The 26324-nt window shown below is 45.2% G+C and overlaps 1 protein-coding gene across 1 annotated transcript in view; it reads right to left on the minus strand.

The window, feature by feature from the left end:
- Positions 1 to 26324, minus strand: part of COL27A1 (collagen type XXVII alpha 1 chain) — a gene marked incomplete at its 5' end in the record, with an annotated part of 149780 nt that overhangs the window by 101120 nt on the left and 22336 nt on the right. Inside the window, 7 exons of the mRNA XM_080630648.1 lie at positions 810 to 854; positions 2907 to 2960; positions 3856 to 3900; positions 8948 to 9001; positions 10981 to 11034; positions 15787 to 15840; positions 23757 to 23810. Of these exons, the coding sequence (XP_080486774.1) occupies positions 810 to 854; positions 2907 to 2960; positions 3856 to 3900; positions 8948 to 9001; positions 10981 to 11034; positions 15787 to 15840; positions 23757 to 23810 (360 nt within the window). The remainder of the gene's footprint in view (positions 1 to 809; positions 855 to 2906; positions 2961 to 3855; positions 3901 to 8947; positions 9002 to 10980; positions 11035 to 15786; positions 15841 to 23756; positions 23811 to 26324) is intronic.

Raw genomic sequence — 26324 nt, forward strand, 5'->3', positions numbered from 1 at the left:
TCTAGTTCCAACTCTGAGATCTTCCTCTCTCCTGCAGGACACTGAACATGCCACCTCCCTTCCCAGCTCAGGAATAGCTACAGGGTCAGCATTTGTTTATTCCTTGCAGTTTGCCTAGTGATGAAAGCCAGCTGCTTGAATTTACTGCATACAGAGGACAGAGGAAGCATCGCGTTAGAGAAACGGGGGATTTTATTGGGTCTGAATCTCATTGTGAATTGATAATTGCAGGAAAAGAACAAAATGTGATTAATGAGAACCTTCAGTGATAAAAAATACATAAAAATAATCCTCTGCAGTGAGAATGAACCTCCAGCAATTCAATTTGATGAGCAAACCCAGGCAGAACAGAGATACTGTTTGTATTTGCACATGGCTTCAAGATGCTGGCTTGCTATTTGGCATAATGACTCCCAAACCCAGGGCTATACCCAAAAGAGCCCATATTCAGCGTGGTCAAAGACCACTGAACCACACTTATTGAAACTAAAGAGGCCTTTGGGAGATGGGACTTGCAGAAAGGCCAGACTTTGGTCTTTTGTAGGAATTTGTTTGCCATTGTTTGCTCTCCTGCAACGTGAGCTCTGACTTTGTATCATCAGCACTATTATTGAACTTTGATCTTGGTGCATTCCATGTTTAATATAAAAAGTGGAGCAATGGTTCAATAAACAAGCCATGCATGGCTGAAACCCTCAGAATCCAACAAATAAAAACAAATAGTTTCAGGATTGCAAAATTAAGCATAAGGTTTCTTGAGAAGCCTTTGGTAAAAACAAGTAGGGAAAAGACAATGAAAGGCTGCTTACCCGACTGCCTTTTGGGCCAGCTTCTCCTATGGGGCCAGGTAAACCCTAGAACAGAAGGGAAAAAACCAAAGACAAATGTGGACAAGCTTTAACTTATCCCATCGAGCAGTGCCAAATCCCCAGCGCTATCCCTCCGTGGTTCTGCTTTCAGTGCCGAGTCCAAGGCATAGCAACAAAGGAGAAAATAAGGACAAAACATGCAAATAACAAATCTCCCATTGTTGAGGAGCTAGGACTCTGCAGAACCTGAGACTGCTGCACGTAGTGAGCCTTCCCTGGGGCTGGAGTAGAGATTTCTGATCAAAAAAGCTAATGCAGCAGGGTGCACAGAGCTTGTGTTACACTTGAGATGCGATGGACAGTGATGCTCTGTACCCACAGCCCTCGATTTATTTTCCTGCCTAACTGAACACATGCATAGCAATCACAAATGTATTTCAATACCTGTTTAGGGAACACAGGCAGACCCTGGTGCAGTGAGAAAGCCTCTCTAATTCCTGCAGCCTAGAAAACCACTTAGTAGTGCAGGTACCGTGATATCTCTAACCTTTTGCAGCATTGGCAGCTATGGAAAGAGTTGAAAATACATTTCCTATTCTACTTCTATGCCTATTGGTGCTCATTTAAAGTGCTGTGCAAATAAACCCTGTAAAAATGCACAATGGGTTTTCATGTTTATTGTCTTCTAGCAAGTTTCCAGGTCAATTTTTTTTTCTAGTTCCAAATATGGTTGGGCTTTTTGGAAGGGAAAAGAGAAAAAGAAAAGGCTAAGCCCGTATTTTCTTTAGCTGGCAGCACTGCGCACACAGCCTGGGATGTGAAAGTCAGGTTGTGCTCTTTCCTAGCTCTTGTATGATTGCCAAAGATTTCAGCCATGGAGGTGAGGTTCACAGTCCTGCCTCCGATGTGCAAATCACAGCAGAGCCAAGCTCCCTTTCCCATACTGCTGCAGAGCCAGCAGAGCTGACAGGAGTAACTAGTAGTAAAATCTCAGTAAAGTAAACAGCTCCAATGCTGGGTACACATTTCAGATAGGCTCAAAAAGCTGCCTTAAGAAAAACCTCTTTCCTGACCCAAAGCTCATTTTAAGAAAGCACTTCTGTTCTTCATATGTCAATGGCAAAGATTTCACCCTGCTTATCTGATGGGCAGAAGGCTGCTGTGAATTGCACTCATTAACCTTGTATGTCCAAAATAGCTTGGACCTCTTCTTATTGGTCATCTAACACACCTTCACACCTAGGAGCTTCTTTGGCATGCAAATCTCTAAGAGCCTTTCAGAGCATGAATGGAGCATTTAATCAGGTGCATAAAGCTCTTTTTCCAGTTCTACCATCTGCACTCTTCAGAGTGCTAAGCGAGGTATCTGTTTAATTTTCAATTTAAATGGATCATTCATTATTGATAGTCCAAGGCAGGGGATGTAGATATGTTCTGTGCATCTACATCATGTTTAGTCCAATAACCTGCATGCATACAAACTCATGACAAGCCTGATAGACTCCTAACAGACTGCCTGGGGTCTCTGACACCTGCCTGCCTCTTGGCATAGACTTAATGTGGCTAAATCCAACATTAATGTGTCCATTAGCAGGACAAACTCTTTTCACTGTAGAGAGTTACAGGGCCAGGTCTTCTGCCCTCCAACAGATTTCAGATAGGGTCTTACAATTCTTCCATCTTAATTTTCTTCCCACTACTCAGCATCTGACATCAGTAAGAAACAAAGTGTCCAATCTTGATCCATTTTCCTTTGAAAACAAAGGTTTGATTTTCTTTCATCATCTTTTTTTGGCTGCTGGAAATATGATCTCTGTATGTATTTATGGTCCACACATAGTTCTATATATACATATATATATATGATTCTGCTGGTGAATTTTACCAGTGAGAATTCATCTAAATAATTTCTTACAGTAATATGCCTTTTTCTGTCCCAGGTTTCTAACTCGTCCAATATTAGATGCAAAATGTGCCTAATACTCAGGCATACTCCAGAGGTCTGCACTCCCTTTAGTGGGGCACGTATTCAGCAGGGCACACATTTGGCTACCTGCACACCCAAATCTGTGCACAGCACAATGAGATTTACTGCACCTGCCTGCCAGGATAACCTTTGGCTCCTGGACTTCCATCTGGTCCTCTTTCGCCCTTTGGGAAGAGAAAAGAAAAGGCACATCAGGTAAGGTGGGTGTCACACTTGGGAAGCCTTTTTAGCTGCTTTACTCTCTGAGCTGGTGGGAAAAGGGGATGGAATGGATCAACTGATGCAAACTTATAGAGAGGAAGAAAATATTAAGGGTAAACAGTGGGATAAATAAATGAGGAGGGAGAAACACACAGAAGCCAAGTCAGTAGGATCCATGCATTAAGCAAGCGTTGCTATTCCTCCTTTTCCCTCCATCTGCAGTGAAAACAGCAGATAGTCTGAAACAAGGAGGCTAAGAGAAGGTGTAAGGCTGCATCTATATCTGGCATATGGAACAGTTTTACTGGGGTGGAAGCACTGCCAAAATTCTTCTAAACTAAATGGATTCATGTATAATATCCTTTAACATCACTGCTAACAGGGCCTGCTATTCATTGGCTTTTTTTTTCTTCCTGAACTGCAAACATCAAGCTTAACCAAATAAAGAGGGGGGGGAGAAAAGGAGAGAACGGGAATGGGCTTTGGGAGGGGAATTACATGTTAGTACTTAATACGATGTGGTTAGTAAACTCCAGGTGAAGTTAATGTAAAAGGAAACATCAGGGGGGAATAGGGAGCTGGTGTTTCTTCCACCACCACGTACACTTAGTATTGGTCGAGCAATGAAAATGAGAAATCAAATGGAAACTCCAAGGTAGTCTCCTCCCAACCTGCTGGTGCTTGGTCAGTGTATGTGTACAGCTGGAGTTCACTGCACATCCCTGTGTGTACTATGTTACCCTGGGAAGGAGCTGGCTGGCCGCACTGAGCAGGCTGTACAGCATCCAAACTAGCAGCAGAGTCAGCAAATCCATCCCCCTCTCTAAAGGTTCAGTGTTGGAAAGTGGGAAGACTCACCTGGTCTCCAGGGTGACCTGGCGGTCCAGGGTAGCCTTTATATCCCTGTTGAAATAGGAGGGAAGAGATCAACAAGAAGGAAAATAATAATAATTAATAATAATAATAATAATAATAATGATAATCTGGTTTTGGTTTGAATTTCTGCAGGTTTTAGTTTGAGGTTTCTTTTGCATTTTAAGAAGAAGCAAATTTTAGGTATGGGATAACACTGCACCATCACACATACTTTTACCTGCTTTGTGCTGCCAGTGTTCTCAGGCTGTGCTGCAGCACAGTGTGCTGGCAGCAGCAACCTGCACCCACTGGGGTCTGGCCTGGTGGTTACTCAAGGACTTGCTCCATGAACAGACTTTAAGCAGTATCTACACTCAGATCAGTCTATTCGTAACCTACACCTTTAGCAAAGCCATTAGGAAACTCCAGGCTGAAATGCTGGCTTAGGGCAAGTCCCGGGACTACACAATATGAGTCATTTCCATTTTTGAGCACTCACTTTTGCTTTAGGACTTGAAATGCCATAGAAAACACCAAAATAACCTTTTACTATTATGGGAAACATCAGGTTGATTGTTTAGCTTGGATTTGTCGAGCTTCCAGCTTTTCTAATTTAATTACTACAACACAATCCCCAGTCCTTCATTCTGAAGCTGCCTAAAATGGTGAGCATCTGCCTCTTAACCCGCTCTCTCTGCTGGATTAATGCGAAGGAGTTTCTTAGTCCAGCTTGCTAGCTGGCAAGCACTGCAGGCTTCAAATCATTCTCACAGGTCGTCCATAAACCTGCTTCAGGACAAAGGCAGCCTGTTCAGCTGCAGCCTGATCGCTGTGTATTTGAAGAGTTTGCTTTCTCCAGGGTTTACCTAGAGCTCTTTTCAAACACTGAGTAAATCCTGCAAGCGACAGGCACTTCAGGTACATTTTTTGCCCCCCTCTCCTTTGTTATCTTGCTTCAGCTATCTAAAACAAACTCATTTCCATCAAGTGGAGTTGGAGCAGATGAGAAGATGAAATCCAGTTACGGTTTAGCTGGGTGACTAGCAGGATTTATAACAAAAAAGGGCAGAAAATTTAACTTGAAACAAATGGTGAGGGAGAATAAACAAGAAACAATCCCTGCAGAAATAACACGATGCTTTCAGGGTGGGTTCCAACTGCTTGTTGTAACTCAGTCTCTGCTACTCACTGTCCCCAGCCAGGGCTCACAGCCACATTGCCTGTCTGTGAGACCCTCAGGGGAGCATCCCCCTGCTCTGGAAGTCATAACCAACCCCTGGTTTGGCCGAGGGCTTGGCCTTTTGCTTCACTCCCAGATGAACCCAAGCCTGTTTCTGCTCCCAGGTCCACACCTCTGCTTAATGGCTTTTTTATCCTTCCCATGAGCTAGTGTAGACCCGCAGCCTAAGCCTCCGCTGGCAGAGGGATGCGATGCTCTCAGCCATCCCCTCGGCTACCCACTCCCCTTTGCATTCCTCCTTGCTCGTAATTCAGACATTCTGGCCTGGAAAAATGTTGGTTCTCTTTTCACCAGTTCTCTCCTGCTTGACCCTGCTGATGTATCATGGTCTGCTCTTTTGACTGAGCTGCACCTCCTAAGGAGGTGGTAGCTGACCTGAAAGACCATTTGGCTACTGGCTGGCCCTTATGTGAACCACCTTGAGGGTCCTTTCTCTGTATTTCAGCCACTGGAAGTGCTTCAGCAGCTCTTGGAGCAGGACCAGCAGACGGGACTCCCTGCCCTTCCCCAGGAGTCTGCTCCATGAGATCCTTTCTCTCCCTGGCTCCTTGACAGGGGCTCAGCATCAGAAAGGAGGGAGGATGCTACACCCTGGTTGGGTGTCTGGCCTGAAGGTGAAGGCATGTTGTGAAGGTCCAGACCCACCCAGTATTGGTATTAGCCATCTCTGGAGCGTGGACCAGCAGGGTGTTGTACAGACAGAGAGCGTCTGTTCTGGCCCCATGCTCACCTCCTCCAGAGAGAGCTGCCAACAGAAATAGCCCTGGGTTCAGCATCTCCAGACGTGCCCTGGGATTTACACAGAGCCCATGGGGTTTTCCTCTGTCCAGCTCCTCCAGCCCCAGCCTGGAGCACGAACTGCCTTTGTCTCCAGACAGCTGGAGCACCTATTTCCATGGATACAAACACTTAGAGATGTCTGCTCCCTTCACTGATAAGAAATAGGTGCCTAAGCTTGGCTGGTCTGAATCCTATTCTGACTGGGATCCTGCAGGACAGGGATGCTAACAGTATGTCCTGAGCTAAAGTCCGCATCAAACACTGCACTGCTATCTTTATAATGGTAAGTAAATGCCACCTAAGTTAAATATGGAGACACTCTACTACTAAATCTTATTTCATCCTATAAATACATATACATATATATATATACACACTATATATATATCATGAGTTCTGGGAAGCTTTGAATGTGTGTTTCTTCATAGTATCCTGCCATTATTTCTGTCTCAGGTTAATTATAGCAAGGAGAAAACTAAAAAGCGTGTGAATGCTAAAGCTGACTGCAACGTGGAAGTATTTACCTGCTAAAATCCTCTTCAAATAGCACTAAAATGACAGGGCAGAGGGTACGAAAACAACTGCATTTTCCCTTTTATCCAAACACTTCCTGATGATTACAGGGTGCTCAACACAAAGGGCTGTGATTCAGAAAGGAAATTGCACTCCAGTGAAGGATTTACTCATCTGTGGTGATATTTATAATCTACTGTCTGCTAGCTAAAAAGGATTATCCTGCACTTCGATAGGAAATGTGAAAAGTAAAGAGGCCAGTGAATGAGATCTGCCTGACAGGATGTGTTTTGGAGCAGTGACCAATTCCCAGCTGTCTATTATCTGAGTGACTTAAACAAAGCTTTTTCTCCCTTACTGCTGCTGTCTTCTATGATTCTCTGCTTTGCTACAACCATTTTTCTCGTCCAGAGCACTTGAGGCTGGGAGCAATGACAGTGCTCTGCTGAGATTTATCTGCAAGGTATAGTAGTCTACAGCCCCCAACCAAAAATCAAAGCCCACAGACACCAAAGGGGCCAGCCAAGTCCCACCACCATTCCCAAATGCAAAAGCAACTCTTTGTGTGGAGACAATGAGAATTACATCTGCTGTTTGAATGCGGTTCCATATACTCCTAAGATGGGTGCAAGGCAAAATGAGTGTTCCGAGATCAGACTCTCCGATCCTACGTACAGCAAAGGTCAGCCTTCACCCTGTGAGCTGCACTATCCAAAACCATATGCTGCTTGGTTGTGGTTCCAGCTCCTGCTGCTGAGCCAGTTGTTTCATTTAGTGGGAAAAGTATTTTATTCCCCCTTGTGAAATATTTTGCCTGTTTCAAAGTTCCTACATGGCGTTTTCAGATCAAAGCCCTTCGAGCTCTTTTCGCATGGGGTGAGCAGGAGGGATGTCCATTTCCAAGGCGTTGCTGTTTTCTGGTAGCCAAGATGCGTTGCCCACCATCAGCCAAACACCCCAGCATATTTTCGCTGGGACAATGCCAGCAGGGAATCCAGAGAGAAAAAAAAAGGATATTTTTCCAAACATTTCTCCAACAGCTGTAAAGTTTTTCTTAATGCAGGATGCTAATAAAAGCCAGGTTACACCAAAGCCGCTGCCAGAGCAGTGCTACTGGGAGGTGGGGTTTTCTTTAGGCTGCACCAAAGGAAAAGATTCAGCATCCAACTTGCTCATTACTTGAGGAAACAGAAGCATACCCCTTCCTTTGCCCTATCTTGGGGAGCTGAGATCAGATGTACAGGCCATGTGCTGGACTCAGGGAATGGTGTTCAATCTCCTCTCCCTTCTCCTCTTTTTCCACTATGAGCCCTTGCACTCCTGACGTTGCGTTTTGCTGATCGCAACCACAAGGTTTTGGTTTATGAGCTGTCACAGCAGGAAAATGCCATTCTTAGCACCCAATTTGTTAGAACTCTTTGTGACAGCAAAAGATCAGTAATTAATCACTCTGCTGCTCCTAGCTCCACACAGCACCCCAAACATGACCAGCCTTGGGAGCTTAAAATGAACCCAGCCCCTACTCTTTGCAATATGATTCCCATGTAAAGCATATAACAAACAATCAAGGAGAGGGAAGGTTTCTTTCAGCCTCCTCCACACCTTCTTCCTTCTCCCAGAGGCTCAAAGCATACCCGAGTAGGTGTTTGTGTGCAGCTCATTGGCCTGAGGATCAGTACATCTTCAATGGCCCACCGACTGATGAAGTGATTGAAACAAAATGCTAATTTGAAGTGTTCAGCTTAGCTATGCCAATGTTGGCTTGTTGGGAAGGGGAGTCATGTCCACTGAGCCCAACTATCAAACAGCTCCCTGCACCAGAACCAGCTTCCAAACACCAACCTACCAACACAGGCTGGAATGGGAAGGACAATTGAAATATCCTTGATATATAAAAGACATAAGCTAAAAGTATTACTATTAATATATAATTATATATCATATATATTAATATATAATCCACTTATAAGCACACACACTGCTGCAACACAAAGGCAGGGATGGATCTTGTGTTCTACCTCTACATAACCTTTTCTAGGCCTAGGTATGTTGTTGGTGATGTTAATGGTGTTCAGTGATCAATATGGAAGCAAATAAAGTAAAACCTGGCTAGTTCTGTTAGTCTCCATGCAAAATAGAAGGAAGCAATACAGATATTCTGTTTGAAATTAACTGAGAGACAGTCAAGCTTTCCTTGGAATAACTAAACCTGTCCTGAACCCAACCTCTGAGCACTGATCCCAGCTGTAGATCCATTTAGTTATCATGTTGGCTGAACCAGACCTAAATTCAGCTTGCTGATGAAGACCCAGTGTCAGGATGCAGAGGGATGATGTGGGGCAGTAGGACATGGAATGCTAAGAAGGAACAGATATCTGGATCCAGAATTCCATTTCATAGTCTTGCTGATACAACCTTTAGGCTATGTTTCAGTTTATACACCTGTGGAATTGGCATGAAACCTATTTGCTGGGCACTAGGACTTAACTACATCCTTTAGGCAGAGTTAGAGAAGAAAACTGAAAGGTGCTGCTCCAATTCACTAGTAAAGAATACTCTTACCTTTCTACCAGGCGGTCCAGGGAACCCGGCCAAACCAGGTAAGCCCACGTCTCCCTGTAGGAACCAGTTGAATTAGTTTTTCAGCAACATTTTCCCTATGTCTAGCATATGGTAACTGAAATTATCTGCTGACAGTAGCACCCAATATTGATATTTCTGATTCTAATTGCAACACTTCAAAACCTGATGGATAAGAAGCACAGATTTAAACAACATCTCTATTAACTGGCTCATGTAAGTCATAACCCCAGTTAAATAAAGGCAGCTGCTGCTGGAGTCCAGCTTTTTGCCAGCAGAATGAATGATGTTTCCCCCCCCTCCCCGCAGTGATCTCATTCAGTCACAACCTTTATTCTCCTTTTGATAGACATTTAAACCACCAAGGCAAGAAAATGTTGTATTTTAAATGCAATAAGAGCAACAGTACCTCCTGCCAAATCCTGTGATCTGCTCGCACTCGGCTACTGCACTGTCTCAGCCCACAGCTCCAGTGCAGGTGATGGGATAGTTATTTAACCTGCCTATATGACATGGATTGAACCTTTGCAGGCTGCTGGTGGGGAGGTTCCTTCAGTGGCCTGTGTTTTTGGAAAGGGTTTGTATCACATCCCAGCTGGCATCCCCGAACCATCATAGGAATGGATAAGCGCATCGCTGTGAGACCTCTCTAGCATCCAATCCATTTGTAGGAGCTGATTTTAGCCTCCTCTGATGAGGATCAAAAACCCCTTCAGCCTGTCTAACACATTGCTGTGCCTGCTTTCTAAATAAGCATTTGGAGTATCTAGCTCAAAAATTAGGCATCACTCCAAACTCCTGCTGGAAACTCCTTGTTTCTATTACTGCTAACAGGAATAAAAGCCTTGTTAACATGAGCTAAAAGCGATCTGGATGTCTCCCTTTCTTACAGTGAGCATGCTTGTGAGAAAACAGCTCCAGACTGCGGGTGGATGATTTCCATGCGATGCCATTCCCATGTAGTGTAATGGGAATTTCAAAAGGCATCTCATGCTGTTAAGTTAAAAGCATCATTTCAGACTGAGCCTTCCAAGTGTTTTCCAGCGTCACCCTCCATCTTGCATCTCTGTGGCTTGCTGTGCTTCACAGAGGCATCTGGTTTCAGATGAAGGGCTCATGTTCCTCATGGCTGATGCTTTCTATTAGCTGTGCATTTATAGCAAGGCTTATGATGAAAGGAAGAGAACCAGGCTTCTTGCCCTGGATGTGAGTTATAAAGCACTGAGCAGGCACACCACTGAAGGAACTAATTGAGGTGGACGCTGTGGAGCCATGATCACTCCACCATTCATTTTTAGACTTCTGTGAGGCCTTGTTGCCTCAGTGAAATCTTCTCAGCTGTGAAACTGCAAAGATGGGAGCTGTAACTTATTGAAATGAATTAGCACAACTCTGATCCCTAGCAATTGCTAAATCCAGGAACCAGCTACGCTTCCACTTGTGTGCTTTGTGCTGGTTTGAGTAGACCTTGGTGGAAAGGCCCCTGGTTATCACACAGCAGGGACCATTCGTTGGCAATGGAACGGCTTGGAAGGCTGCTCTCTCAGTGGTGATCTGCTGTGGGCTGTGTATGTGACCTAATGCAAACCACAGTTCTCTCAGCTCCTTGGCATGAGCATCCTTTCCTTTGCCTTCAAGGTTTTTACTACACTGGGATTGCCTCTTTCCGCAGCTGCATGCCCAGAGCTGGCTCTATCTCATATGGGCTGGTTTAAATACTTCAGTAGCCACTTTCCTGCAGCAGAAGGGACTTAACTTTGGGCTGCAGATTGTGCATATGACGGATAAACACTGAGACAACAAGAAGCTGCGGCAGCAGGCACCTCAGCGCATTGTGGTCAATACCTCAGCTACCTCTCTTTGATCCTGAATCCAGGGTCTAAGTCTTCATTTTCAGTCCTAAGTCTACTTGAGTAGCTGTGATGCTCGTGACTGCAGCATGGACCCCTCCATGCGTATGCACAGGGCTTAAATCACACCTTGCTTTTGTTAACTGTGCATGGGCAACATCTTACCTTCTGTCCATTGCGAGCTTTTCCAGGCGACAGCCCAGGATCACCTTTCTGACCCTGAAATGATAAGCTTACATTAATAACATAATCCAAGGACCCAGCCCATGGATGTGCTTGGCTCCTCCAAGCCTCCAAATTAGAGAAACATTTGGTTTTATCTCTGTCTCTCTCTGACATCCCAAGTGTCAGTTCCTGGGTATAGCTGTTTTGCTCGAGGTGGTTTTGGCAAGTTACTGCTGCTGCTAAAGCATTGAGTTTTAAATAGTATTTGACAGTATTAAATTGACTAAAGAAAGGATAACTGGAAGAAGGCAATGTCAGGACTTTTGAAGCTCATTAGAGTAGACAGCTGTGATTTCTTCCTTGTCTACAGCTACCATCACAAAAATAATTACCAAGCCTATTACTGTGGCTAAACCATCCTTCTTAACAACTTGCGAGATGCTGTTGCTTTTTTAACTGTGGGGAACAGATGAAACTGCAGAGAGAGTTACCCTAATTAGACTCTGTGAACAGCCAGAGCAATTGTGAGGCTTCCAGGCTGGCAGAAGCAAGAGGCACGCTCTGTCCTAAGTGGCAGTATTCTTGACTTTCCTTTTTAACAACCGTGACGAGAGAAATCGCAGTTCAAAGGCTGTGATCTTCCCGTGAACAGAGGCTGGAATTCCAGCAGCATTTGAACATCTATTCCTTTGAAAATCCCAGTTCAAACTCTCAAAAGAGGTAACGTGTGCACCTAACGGGGTGAGAGATAGAAGTAGGGAAAACTAGAAGAGATTTGAAGTCTGCCAGGTTCTTTTGGCAGGGGAGAGGTAAGGTTTGCCACGCTAAGCAGCTTAAGTGTGTCTAACATCAATTCTGGCACAGCCAGGACACAGGTATCAGCCACTGGCTATGTAACACCCCTGGGACCATAAACAAGTTGTAACCCCTCTGTGTCACATCCGCAGCATGGGATTCAAAACCAAGTGCCCAGCACAGGATAATTGTGAGGGTTAATGAACGGCTGTCAAGTGAAGTGATTGGAGGGAAGGTGAGACCCTACAAAGGAATAACAGTATTTATTAGCTGGCACTTCTCTTTAGCAGCACAAAGGTCTAGTTTCAGCCAGCTGAGCCTCACTGAGACTACATTCAACATGTTGTTCTCACCTTGCACAGGGTGTAAATCTCCCTTTCTCCTCCTCCACCATCCACCACAAGCTGCAAGGCTCACAGGGAGCGAGACTACTTGGCTATGGACTGTAGGGAGCAGTGCTGATTCAAGGCAGATGCATCTGCACAAGTTCTGAATGAAGGCTGCCTGGTTTCCAGACACTAAATGAAGTCATGCAGATAATCCTGCTTTGCGTGCAGCTGTTATCAGGGCAATACTCTCTGAGCTTCGGAGGTGTCAGTGGGTGCTACAACCCCTTGGAACCGATTAGATTCGTTTACTGCAGCAGGTAGACAGCCACCACTCTCCTTAAATCCTGCCATGTGCTCAGTGCAATGACAGTGAGCCATGTAAAGGAATACAAGCCTCTTACATTGTACCATGGGAGCTGCAGATCACATTAACACAGAGACTGTGCTTTTACATCATGGTTTTGTGTTCAACTCTGCTGAGACCATCACACAGAACTGTAGCCACAAGCAGGATCGCACGTCCCTGAGATTCATCAGCAAGGTGGCATCAGGGTCAGAGGGAATGGATGCTCGGATGTGAGGGCTGGAGCTCTGGATTAATTGCCCAACTCCTCCTGTGCAGCAACCACAACATGGGAATTAGCCCAAGCCTTGTCCATCACTAAGCCACAGCACCTTGCCCACAAGCTTCTCTCTTTCCCATCCCAACTGACTGAGCAAGCTACTTCTTGTAAAGGAAGAAATTGTGTTCTTCTGGTTTTTCCCTACGTGGGATAAATCTGGAGCCGCACCATTTAAACATCTCAGCTTTGCAGTCCCACTAATAGTATTTTAAACAGCAGTGAGCCAAGCTGATGAGCTGTCTTGGAGCCAAACCATTCACTAGAAGGAAAAATCAGATTTTCCTAGTGCTATAACAAGAGAGGTTCATCCAGAGCAGCTAACTAAGCAAACCATATTCATGCCTGATGCCAAAAGCCTCCAGATGAGAGATGCAAACCCAACTCTTGTAATGGCTTTTAAAAACACACCCTGTCTGACAGCTAACCCTCCTCCCAATCCCAAACTCTATTAGGGCATCCTCAGTGCTGCATTCACTTGTTAGCAACACCCCTCCTGCCCCCCTTCCAGCAGCTTACAGGTCATGCAGACAGCCACAACCCTAGCCCACATATGTCTACAGCCATTTAAGAGGTTATCTACTATAATCAGTCTTTGCTAACTAGATGTAATAGCACTTCTGCAGCTGCCAAGGACAACACAGAGAATGCAAATAGTGGCAAGAAGCCCCTTTAAGCAATTGCACATTATAAGTGGATGAGAAAAGCACCACGGGCTAAGTTCTCAGGTGACACAAATGGGTGTAATGCCACTGAAGTCAGTGCAACTTGGAGCTCCAGCTCCAAGCAGGAATTCGACTCATCAGCTACAATCTGTGCAAGAGATCAATAATAAGGTTGACCCTGCACAGGGCAGATTCAGAAACACAGCAGCCCAATAACACAACACTAGTGCTCAACAGCACAACTGGACAAGAGATGTGCACAAGCACACACGTCTCTACCATGCCACATCACATCCTTTGTACTGCCTGACCTTACGAGTGCTCTGTTAATTCAGCTGATAAAAATTATGCTCCTGGGTTACTTCCTAAGTGACAATGCCTTGGTGTTAGTCATTGTTTCCAAGCTCTATTTGGGAAACTTCAGTTTCCTTTCTTGGATTGCTTGTTTTTTCCGTGGTATTATCTATCTAGGGAAGATCCAGCCCAAAAACCACTTGAAGGCTCTCAGCAAGAGAAGTCTTAGTTGGGGCTACTTGGTTCTGTTGCCCAGGTTTGGCTTTCGAAGTCCGTAATGTCAGACATGGGCTGGGTCTGTTAAGAAGGTATCAGGTCCCAGGTCCACAAACCTGGTGAAGGGTTGAGGCATTTAAAATGTAAGAGAGTGAAATAAAACCTTTTCTGTGCAAAGTCCATATTTTGGGACCGGTGTGAGAGAAATGAAGGGAAGGAGGGAAACCAAAACTCTTGGATCTGATACACACCTTCCAAAACGTGCTTCTTATGCAAAGATCTTGCAACCGTGGCTTACCAAGCTCTTCCTTCTAGAGGTGAAGTTATGTCCAGTCCTTTTCTAAGCTGCAGCTCCCATCTCCCATTGCAAACTTAATACTCCTTTTGACAAAGCATCATATAGAACACCCTGATCCTGCAAATGGTGTCTGGCCAGACTACAATATATCACACAGATCTCTGCTGCAGACTGTTACATCCATCCATCCTCTGAGGGCTCCCTGCTGCCAGAGCACGCATCGAGATGGAGGGAAAATGCTTACAGGAAGTTTTATTTCTAGTAGGAGATCGACTGAAAACAGCTTCACAGCCAGAAGATGATTTCTGACCAGGCATTAGGCTGAAAGTGTTTTAAAAGTAGTCCTATGGCATAGAAACATCATTTGACTCTATAGATTGGACCAGGCTGAATTTGCAGGTCTGGATGTTAGATAGAAGAACTTTGATTTGAGTTATAGAACTCAACAAGTGTGATCTGGAAGTCATTGCTGGATAATAAATGCAGAACACTAAAATGCAGAGCTTTTACTGCCTCACTTTTCAGGCCATATAACTACAGTGCAGAATTTAAACCAGCTGCTGTTCACCAGCGTGTCTCCAGTGCCTAATTTGCAATCACATAGAGGCAGCTTGCCAAGTTTCCAGAATCTTTTTCCCAGAGCATCAATAGTGTTCAGAGCATCTCTGCCTATTGATGAGATCATGAAAAGACCATCTTTTCATGCACAGGACTCTTGCTTGTACCTTTGTGTTTGGCTGAGCAGCTTTCCTTGGTAGTGAAAACCTCTGCCTTTCAAAACTCAGCTGTCCTTTAGTCCCAGATTGGTGGTATTAAGCTGTTTCAGTGTAAACAAGGACATCAAAACAATCCAAACTGGTTTCCTAGGAGCTTCCCAGTCTTTAGGTCACACGGTGCCTCACACACAGGAATAAGATGGGAATTAAAGCATCCTTCTGAGCGCAGTTTTGTGACACAGTGGCTTAGCTCCCCTCTGGAGCCACATCTGTGCCAGAGTCTCATGCAAAGGGAGGAGGAAGCCTCAGCACCCTGGAGGGAATGTGTGTGTGCAGGAGGAAAGGACCAAAGAGTATCTAGAAGGAAGCAATGGGATCAGTCTGGGAGGACTGATAGAGGTCAGGGATCCCAGAAACTCTGGAGAGGGAATGAGAGACAGAGGAGTTTCAGGATAAGAAAGGCAGAGGAAGAAGGTGGGTGCTGCCATTCATCCCACTGCTGTCTGGACCCAAAGGTGCAGGAGTAGGATGTAAAATCCAGAAGAGAGGAATAAAACAGCAAAGAAAACCAGACCTGGTGAGGCTCTGGAGCGGAAGGATTCCACTGCCCTCATCTCAACATAGAAGTTTGCTCCCTTGCACAGGCATAGCTTAACAAGGCAGCCTTAGAAATTAAGGAGAACCAGGAACCGAGGCAAGCAGCAGGGTCTCAAAGCACAGGAAAAGGCTTTGGCTGCACTGCTGGGGGCCTGTGTGTGAGCAGAGGGGGAAAACAGCTTCAGCTCCTTGTTTTGTACAAGTGGGATCAAGAAAAGGCACAGTTCCTCACCTGAAACAGGAAGGCAAAATCACCTTATGCCAATCAATACTTACTTTCAGGCCAGGGGGTCCAGGTGAGCCGGGGTTTCCATGGGGACCTGGGGGACCCTAAAAAACACAACAGATACAAAGCAGAGTCAGGAGGAGTCAATGGGCGTCTGTGTTAGTCCCAGGAGCTGCAGGAAGTCATGAGTGATGTGACAAGGCCGGAGAGCAGAGCATCCACAGTACATGGCCCAGCCCAGAGACAGCGGCACCCTCATCACTAGTGCCTCTGGAGTGGTGAAACCTGGCTGCCAGCTCCCACCTACCTCTATGGAACAGGATGCGTGTCTGTCACAAGATGTGTGGTGACAATGAGATGATTTGGGTGCACCAAATATTCCACAACCACTAATAGAAACTACCTTGCGGTCAAGGGAGTCAGAGCTCTGCGAGGAACCCAAGCAGAAAGAGATGGAGGGGGGAGAAGGGAGCAGAAGTGTGATGGGGTGTTATTCTTTTTGGCCAAAATGGAAAAGAACAGAAGGAATTACTACAGGGAAAGTGTTCAGCTGTTTGGGATGAACTTATTTCCATTCCAAGTCAACCAGGCTTTTGCCTTTAGAGGTTAGAAAGAGGATGGATTGCTGGACAGCAGAAGTCAGGGGAGCAGGAGTCAGTCCCTTTAAACTATTTAAGTCTATGTGTTTTGCATAGGTCTCCCAAGCTAATGACACTGTCAGAGGATCTGCTTCAGGTCACAAACAGCAGTATCTCCTTTCACATCATATTTTAAACCCACCCTGTGTATTTTCCAAAGACTATTTAAGGAGTTATCTGGAATAAGCAGCTAAGGATAGTTTATCCCAGGATTGTATACAGCACGGAAGATCTGTTAACCTTTCAGGCAGAAGTAATAACAATTCCAAGTCCTGTCGAGCACGTTCCTGGGAGATGAAACACCCTGAAGGTTCAATTCCAAGGGCTACTGTGCTGCCAGGACTGTGTATGAGCTTTACACCACCACGAGGAGCACTTTAATGTACCCTGTAGTTACAAGGAGTACAGTCTGGGGGATAAAAAGCCACTCTGATACTAAGCTGCAGTATTTCCAATGAGCATTTCAGCATAGATGAGGCCAGGGGCTTCAGGGTCGGATTTCCAAGGAAAATCACTGCATGCGACTGCCATCCAAGTTCAGTGCCCTTGCTCTCTTTTACGAGAACATCAGGGTGTTGATGTCTATTCAGTTTTATTTTTACTGCAGTGTAATAGAAAATCATGTCCTTTTTTTATGTAGCTATTGTATCCTGTGGTATAGACAGCTGTTGAATGCTCAGTGCTATTTCCCAACACATGCTGGTCTGCTGTAAGGGCAATTAAAAGGCCGAGGCTGAACTTTGCAAATGGCATTTTTTTACCCAAATGAATTTTATGTCCCATTCTTAAATTCCTTCAGATTTTCAGCCTGAAACCAAATACATTTATTGGCCCATTCTGCATTTCCATCCGCATTTTCAGCCTGAGATTCTCGGATACTTTAGCCTGGCTGTGAATTTCCAAAGAAACTGATACAACTGTAAAGTAAAGGTGTTTGAGTATCAGCTTGTCATTTGAAAACCCATAGAGCCGCTGTAGCCACAGAAACTGAGCACCAAGACGTCTTAAAGAAATCCATATTCCCAGCAAACTGTGGCATCATCTGTTCACCCCATTGGGTGGGACACTGAAGCACAGATTTAACATGCTGCTTAAGTTAATGCCATGAGTTTGTGGTAGCAGAAACACTTCAACCCAAGTCTTACGAGTCTCAAATATGTATGAAGATGAACATTAAGTGGCAGAAATCAGAACAGTAAAGGCTCTATAAAAGATGAGGTCCTAAAAAGCTCTTACACGTAAGCAATAATCTGGGTAGCTCTGAACAGGGTTCATAAATCCAGATTGCTGTTGGATTTGAGGAGGGAATTCAGCTGTTACTCAACTTTGGAGGCAGGCAGTTTGGCTCAAAACCCATTTCAGTGCAGTTGGTTGAAATCCATGCTCCACCATAGCCTGAAGCAGGCTTAAAACAGTGTCAGACTGGAGGGAACAGCATGGTTTGGTGTGACTCCTAGCTGAGAATGAGAGTTTCCAGGAGGAAACCTGGAACATAGGAATCTCAGCTGCCAATTCTCCTGGCTAAGAGACCAGTCCCACCTCCAGCAAAATTTGGTGCAGGTTCTTCCAGAGCTGAACCAAAGCACAGCAAGAAAACCATAAAGAGCTTTAACCAATAGGAGGGAATAGGGAGAATCTAATTCTAGTATTCAGTGACAAAACATGGTTATGAAATACAGGCTCTTGACCACTGAATTCAATGAGACTCATAGTGTGTAATCCCTGCAAAGGAAGGTCAGAGATCCATCCTGTTCCTAAACGGAACTCAATGTGGTCTTATCCTAGTGAGAAGTGGCCACATCCTGCTGATGAAGTGACAGTGGGAAGAGTCCAGTTTGGCACGCAAGAAACGGCTGTAACCCAGTGTGGGGCTTGTGCTAGATGTTTTAAACTGCTCCCATAACGTGGGGAGAAAAGGGTGTAGTCTGGAAGCAGTCCTAAAGAAGGGGAAAAAACTGATCTTGATGTGTTCCAACACGGTTAGCCCCGAATCTGTGATTACACCCACATTCTTGGCAGAGGAGAAGGATGCAGTGTGGTACAGTTTGATGGGCTGAGTAACAAAAGGTACAGGACAGCATCTGCCTCGGGAGCTGTTAGCAATGCAAAATCAGAACAGGCAGGCCTTATACATTAATCCGTGCACGGAGCTGGAAGCCCCAGTAACAGTCATTGTGCCCCCAAGCTGTCATCCCTTGGTTTATTAAACCCAGTCCAATGTTCATTCGTCTTCTACTGCACCCAGAATTACCCATCTCCAACCACTGCCCCCAGAAATAGCCTTCTCATGGAGAAGCAACTCGAGAGCTAGTAGCTTTGTAGTGCTAGATTTTACCTACTTTATCCTGAATAAAATTCAATTTCCCATTCCTATCTAAAAATTGGGATTCTCCCAAATGTATTTATCATCAATGCATCAGTTTCGTTCCTCCTTTCCACTCACAGGATGGGACAATGCTGACCCCACTGAATAACAAAATCCCACAACATGTATTACCATTTGCATCTGTGCCTGTTTAGCCACCTGCTTTGGGTGCCTTATAACTGCTGAAACAATCCAATCTGTTGCAAATGCCAGCTTGCATCTGAGATCTTCCAAGCCTTGCACCAGAAATTCCATGGAAAATATTACCGTGGGACAGCACAGAGACCAGAACAATCCCTGAATGTGTTCTGCAAGTGACGGGAGGGGGTTCCCATCTCCATGGAATGTCTTCTACGTGAACGATGCTACTTGAGAACCGCACTGTGCCACCCAGTGACGTGCCTGGAGATGGGACCCTGCTCACAGAAGCTCTTTTATGAGTAATGGTTCACAGCCCTCAAGTATTAACAGAAGTGTAACTGTGCACAGCACCCCCATCCCTCCGGCATTCACAGGGAGGGGGAAAAATCTTCCAAACTCCTGCTAAATGCTGGAAAGCTTCAGTTGGGGCAATGACGACTCATTCAAAACTCACTATGTCTTGGGGTTTCTTTGTGTAAAGCAGCTTTTTCTACTCCTGACCTACAGATCCCACTCTGACCTCTGGCTTGCTGAAAAAAACGAGCTGAATATTTGAGGTGAAGCCAAACAAACTGTTGCTTTAAACACTTCTATTCAGAAATCGGGAAGTCTTCCTCGGGGAATGAGGGTGCTGGGGAACCTCTGCAGCTGAGTGAAGTTCCTGCTTGTTTTAGGACAGAAGCCCTGCATTTTGAAGGAAAGGGAGATTTTTTGCAACCACAGACCAAATGTAACAGGGACGTGTTACACCGGGACCCTGCAATCTTTCAGGCTGCTAAGGTTCACAGGAGGATGGTAAGAGATTCCCAAAGCATCAGGGAACGTATCCGTATTCTATTCACCCATCCATTTGGCTTTCTCCTGTATTGTATCAGAGAGGTTGAATATGAGCAATTACAGCATGCCAGGCTTTTTATTCCCAATTCTGCCTCTGACCTGTTGTGTGGCCATGGGTAAAACACTTCTCTTATACCTGAGTTTCCTCACCTATTACAGATGGAGATCAACTTCCGATGGGGTCTGGCTTCCTAAATTAAAGTGCTTTGAGAAGTCTGACTTTCCATTATTGCTGTCCTAGCATTGAAGACAACCACCAGATTGCTATCTGCCATGTGTCAGCTTGCTGTCTCCTCCGTGTAGAAGGGGAACAGATAACCAGGATTGCCATAGAGCTCATCTGGAAGGCAGCTTTCAAGACCAAATGTGATGGTTTACAGCACTTTTGTACAGACTAGTTTACTGGTCTAACTACACTGGAATGAGTCACAGGTTGTGATCAATATGGATGTGCTGGCAAAAGCCCCTCAATGCAGACAGCATGGGGATGAAGCTAACCGAGTCCTGGGTGAGGAAGGGATAAGCCATAATGGTGCAGAAGTTATTGCTCCATCGGGAGCCCTTTGCTGACAGTTCCTTGTCGAGCTTCTTAGCACAGCTCTGTGAGCAAAACCCAGCCTCTGTCACTGCCTCCCCATTCAACCTTCATGTTTGTAGCAAAGGTCATAGAATCATAGAATAGTGAGGGCAGGAGTGCAACACACATCCTTTACATGGAACTGTTGGGCTTGTACCCAAGTGCCACTGCTTACACACAAAGCCATGGGAAAGCTGTCCCACTACATGAAACATAAAGCTGGGGAAACCCTTCATCGCTGAAATTGCCCTTCCCTACAAGATGCATCTCAGATCTTACACAAATGCCTGCCAAGGTACATTTACTTGAGGAGAAGTGGTGTGGACAAATCTCTTGCTTATGCCTCTAACTCCTTAATACAGACATAAAAGCTGAAAACAATCTCAGCCAGATACAGAGAGGAAACCTGCTGTAAAGCACATGGCCAATACAGCAATATCTATGCAGGTCGGCAGAGCTCCTGAGAAACTCATTTGCCATCATTTCCCACCATCAGAATTGCAACATATTTACACCTTCTCCTTGGAGTCCCTTAGGCACTAAGAAGAAACACCCAGTTTTCATTGGTTATATACATATAGCTGCAGAGAGCAGAGCATTGGTATAGTCTGAACCCAACTCCATGGATCCCTGATGCTGAGTGTGAAATTAATTCAATGCTTCTAAACAGAGACTGGCTTTTAAAAATCAAGAAACGGTCATTTTCAAGAAGACTGAACTATCCACTGCCTTGGAATGCACTTGAATGGGAGATGTGTCCTGGACACAGCCTCCTTCATGCTACTACAAAGACTGGCATTTGTTACTGCAAACCAGGAGGCATTGCTTACATGGACAAGCAACACTCAGACTGCACAGGCAAGTCTAGTTGATCTGACTTATCTGCTGGAAACACAGAGAAAGAACCATGGGGTCAGCCAGCTTTGATTACCAACTGCCACTGACCACAACCTCAAAGCAGAAGTTCATCAGGGCTTTCATTTTACCCTGACCAGCACAAGGGGAGAAAGGGAAACAAACCAGAGACAGTACAGAATTCAAAGGAGTGGAAACATTGCACTACATCAGCAACAGAGGAACTTTATGGGCTTCACAGCTACAGAAGGTCAGGAGTCAGAGGCTGCTACTAGATTGTCACATGAGCCAAATAATTATATAAGCATTAATAATGTAGAAATTGTGCAAGCTACGAGAGCCATTGCACCTCATGCTTTAGATCATTCACTGCATTGGTGACCAGAAACAATCGTCCTTTCCCCTGGCATCCAGCACTGCAAAGTTACACGTAATATCCACCTCCGCTCAGGAGCTCCAGTCTCGGGCTGCAGCCTCATGGGTTACCCATGGGCTGGAGTAAGAGCTCTGCAACTGGTTTGTCTGAGGATCAGGTTGGGCAGAGGTAGAACATAACCCCTACAGCGTTCCACATCTATTTTCAAGTGCCTCATGCACTATGAAAGCAAAAGATGCAAGAATTCCCCTAAGCGTGTCTTAGTTTCTGGCAGCTTTTCTCCGCAATGAAACACTTAAAGCCCAGAGAGCCACAGGAAAGAACAATACTAGAAGCAACACGTTGCAAAGTCAAAACAACGGATGCACAGAGCAGTTGTCTCCAGTGCTCCAGGCCAGACATTCACAGATTGACCCTTCTGCCCCTTCCCAAAATTAGCACAGCCTCTTCGCAGAGGTCCAAGCCAAGCCAGGCTCAGCTGTGCTGAGCGCTTCTTAACTGGGAACTCTTTCCTAGGGTGATTCTCAGCACCTCTGGCAGGGGCTGAGCTCCAAAATGCTCTGTTGCTTATTGTCTTTTAGAGGATTGTCTTAAACATAGGATGGAGCGTGCCACAGCTGGGGAATAACACGGAAAGTCAGAACAAGGCAAGTTTTGGTAGTGGAATTTGGATGTAGAGATGCAATTTGGTCATTCACACAGGGCATGCAGCTGGGGTCTCCAGACATGGAGAGTAGTTTGCACACCACAGGACTGCAAGAAGTAATACCAAACACCTCTCATGAGTGAGGCATGAACAGCCTCCAGTTTAATAGGGACTTGCTGAGAACCGGCCAATTTGTTGATGTGGTTGCAGCTCAGAAGACATCAGAGCTGCATGACCAGTCATCCTGGTGTTTCACTCTACGACTTATCTAATCATAGAATGGTTCAGGTTGGAAGGGACCTTAAAGCTCATCCAGTTCCAAACCCCTGCCATGGGCAGGGCCATCTTCCACTAGAGCAGCTTGCTCCAAGCCCCGACCAGCCTGGCCTCGAACACTGCCATTATCCTCTCTATAAAACACATGAGCTTGGTGCTTGCCTTACACTTACGACCCAAATCAGTGCTTGGGTCTATTGATATCCATGCCCAGGCTGCAGGGGCTCCTGCAGAGCTTTCACTGTTGTAGAGAGAAGGTGCATTTATCTTTACTGGTTACTGCAAGATCTCACAGGACTGTAACAAGTGTCCTTAGGGAATGCACAGCCCTCCAGCTTTTAGCCTCTCAGTTGTTCTTTAAAGACATTACACGGGGTTGAGTTTTAGCCAACTATGTGTGAGGGAATCTACTGCTGCTGCCAGGCCAGGATGCTGCCTGGATCAGGGATCCAAATATTCCCTTCTTCCAGCCTCAGACACTTGCATCTTTTGATCCCTGACCCACATCAGTTCAGTGCTCAGGAAATGGGCTCCATGACCATACCTTGTGGGACAGCACCATGCTAACATGAATATGATGCCAACCATTAACTGCATCCAGGTCAGGCATGTTGCCCAGCTTTGTGAGACTACTTTTGCAGCTAGGTCAATGCAGAAAGCTTTGCTCACAGCTAGTTACAGCACTCAGCACCAGATATGGCCTCAGCATAACACTTAATGCTCAAAGATCTGCCTCAGAAGTTAATGTGGGGAGGAAGAAATTGAGGAGTTTACAATGGATCTTGTTGAATAGCTAAGACATTTTGCTCTAGACCTTGAAGACACAGAGGAGGTCTCAATCTGAGGAACACAAAAGCTCATCCCTGTGTGCTGAGTCCTTGGTCCTAGACCATGGTCCCACTAGCGAAGGCATAGTGATGGTGAAGGACCTCGAAGCAAGCACTTTGGGAAGCTGGGAAGAGTGAAGGGCAGAACAAAAAGCAGCCAAACCTCATGTTCAGCACTGGGTTTACAAGAAGAAATGGATACTGGAAACAAAATGAGACAGACAGAGCTCATTCTTCTGACAGCCACTTGCAAACATTCATCCCCAGCCTTTTCAATGCCAAACCTTAGCTCAGGGAGGCTGCAAATCACCAGTGTGGCCTCCTGAAAACCTTGGACAGGGAATGAGAGAAAGGAGGAAGGCCAGACCTTAACAGCAGGGCTTGAAGCTATCATTACTCAGCCACAGGAACATACAACAGCCCTTGGAACAGTAGGACATGCAGGTCCAAGTGCAAATGGATAGGAATTTAATATCACTTACTCGAGAACCTCTCTTGCCAGGTGGTCCTGGTAAGCCCGGCAGACCTGGTGGGCCCTAGAAGAATAAAAATAGAAATTAATGATGGTTCTATACCAGGGTGATGCTCTTATTTCCCTTCAAATTACGCTATTACTATAAAGGGATAAAACACCACGCACAGTAACATCTGCAGAAGCATGTATTTCCATAGATTAGGGACAGAGCCTTCGCATCTTTCTGCTGTGGATGACATTCCCATGTTCACAGCTGTGTTTCCACCTTCCTGAACCCATGCTGTAACACAGGGGTAACACAACTGTCTCTCAGCTTTGGAGTTTCCTGCCGTGTGCTAGCACACAAGTAACGTGTTAGCACCTTGTCAAGGGAATAACATTGGGTGTTGTAATATACATTGGCTGAGGATGTATAGCTCTTGGTACTGTAGGCTTCTACATGAATTACAACTTAATTGCATCCCATCGCTTCGTATTTTGAAGTGGAATGTGATAAACGTAATAGAACTGGTGTCAGTGTTGGATATTCTTAAATATGTAATACTGGAGAGGTCAACTTGTACATGTCAGAGTAGTGGGGGTTCTTGGCAGAGGGTGAGAAGAAAGTGGAGATATCAGGAACCCAGCTGTGCACTGATGTGAAACAGGTTAGGAAAAAATACTCAGTAATGTACTGAGTTTGAATTTGTTCATTTATTTATTCCTTTTTTCAATGGACTGGAGAATTCAGCTTTCTGGAAAGCCATTTGCAACCCCTAATAACTCCTCAAAGCTTCTTTTCCCCCAAGCCAAACATGTCTAACAAGAATAACTGTTAATTAAGTGTCTCCCAGAGGATTTATATCCAAGTAGCTTGTTATAAAAGATGAGCTTTCATTGCATCCAGGGGAGAGACAGATCCAGAGCAGCAGGCTGAAGGATGTTTGGAAGGCAGCCTCAGCTCTCCAACTGTGTGGCAGGAAGATGGGTGCATTGCACTGAGTGGGTACCACGCTCTGGTTCCACTCCCTTCCCACTGGCATCACCACTGTAGGGACCTCACATGCACCATCACCCCAAGCAGAGCCTGCTGCAGGATTGCCAGGCAGAGCTGCTCAGGCTCTGCAGCATGTTACTGGCCCTGAGGAGGAATGGAAAGTTCATGATCTCTAACACAGTTTTCAGGAGTCATCAAGTGTGTGATTTAGTAACAAAACCCCTGGAGATCCCTACCCTAAATCTCATGCCCAGGATAAGATTTTGAACAGAGAAAACTCGCCTGAACCATAGAGGTAATTGATGAATAAACTCTAATATTACCAACCCTCCCATTACCGTATTAGCCCATACGATTCAATGATTCCCATAAGCAGCAAATTAATTAGCATAAAAGCAGTCTTCTAAACAAAGTCATGCAGACGGATTTGGTACTGTAGAAAGAAGTCAGGGGAGGAATAAACAAAGCCCCAAGTATGCCTGTCTGTAATACTGCTTTGTCAGGATGTCAAATTAATCACAACGTGTGTTTTCTGTAGTTAGTTCTATCTGTGGTAAGGGTGACAAGTAAAAGATTGTCTTACAGTGTAAGAGGCTACACAGCACAGAATAGCTGATGCCCCACACTGAGACAACACGTGGATGGACTTGAACACCGTATCACACTCTGCTGTTACCCAGCACTGTAGCTGCGCTGAGATTTCCAGTCTCTACACCCTGGGACACTCCATCTGACCCCTCTGCAAGGTGCTCATCGCTGCTAACACGGTATTACTGGTCTTTGTAGTAACAACCCTTATTGGTACAGCTGACCCTCACTTCAGCAATATACACAACAAGAAACCTGCCATTGTGCCTGTTCAGGGCCCCGTGTATAATGCAATTATACAGCTGTGCAAATAGACACATGATTATGTGAGGTTTTAAGCCTTGTGTATTATTGTGCTCCAGAATCCAAGCTTTATTAATAAAATCCCCTTAGTTCCTTAATTCCCTTTAGTTAGGAAGATAACTATCAAAACATGAAGCCAATGCGACTGATGCAGCAACAGCTAACAGGGTTCAGCAAAGATGAATTCAAGTGCTTAATGTCTTCTCCATTAAGACCCATTCCCATTTACCCCTAAATGAAGAAGTAAAAGAGAAGATACCACTGCCTGTGCTGCATTCCCTGCGTACCAGACTTGAGGTGACCTTTTCCACCTTCCCGCTAGCAGCAGCTGCAATTGTACTTGGCCACTTGAGTAAAATACTTCTCAGAAAATGGGGACTGTTCACAATAAGCTGGAACTAGCCAAAATGAGGAGAGAGTTAATGCCTGCACTGGAGTGGGAACGTGGAGCTAAGGGAAAAGCATCTGGCTGGAACAGCACAGAAAGAGCAGTACGTAATTCAGGAGTCCCACATCGCTTTGCTTTGGTTTAATTTGCCTTTTTGGCCTTTTCTTATTCTTCTTCTAAAGAGCAAAAGGAATAAGGTGACTGTGGGATGAGTGGCTAAAAGATGCCAGACACTACAGCAACTGCATAAGGCAAGAGCGTGACATACATAAACCAGAAGCAAGCCAAGGTAAAAGAGAACTGGTGTAGCTGGATGAACA

This window comes from Psittacula echo (assembly GCF_963264785.1).
Source record: "Psittacula echo genome assembly, chromosome: 16".
In the NCBI taxonomy this organism is placed as follows: domain Eukaryota; kingdom Metazoa; phylum Chordata; class Aves; order Psittaciformes; family Psittacidae; genus Psittacula; species Psittacula echo.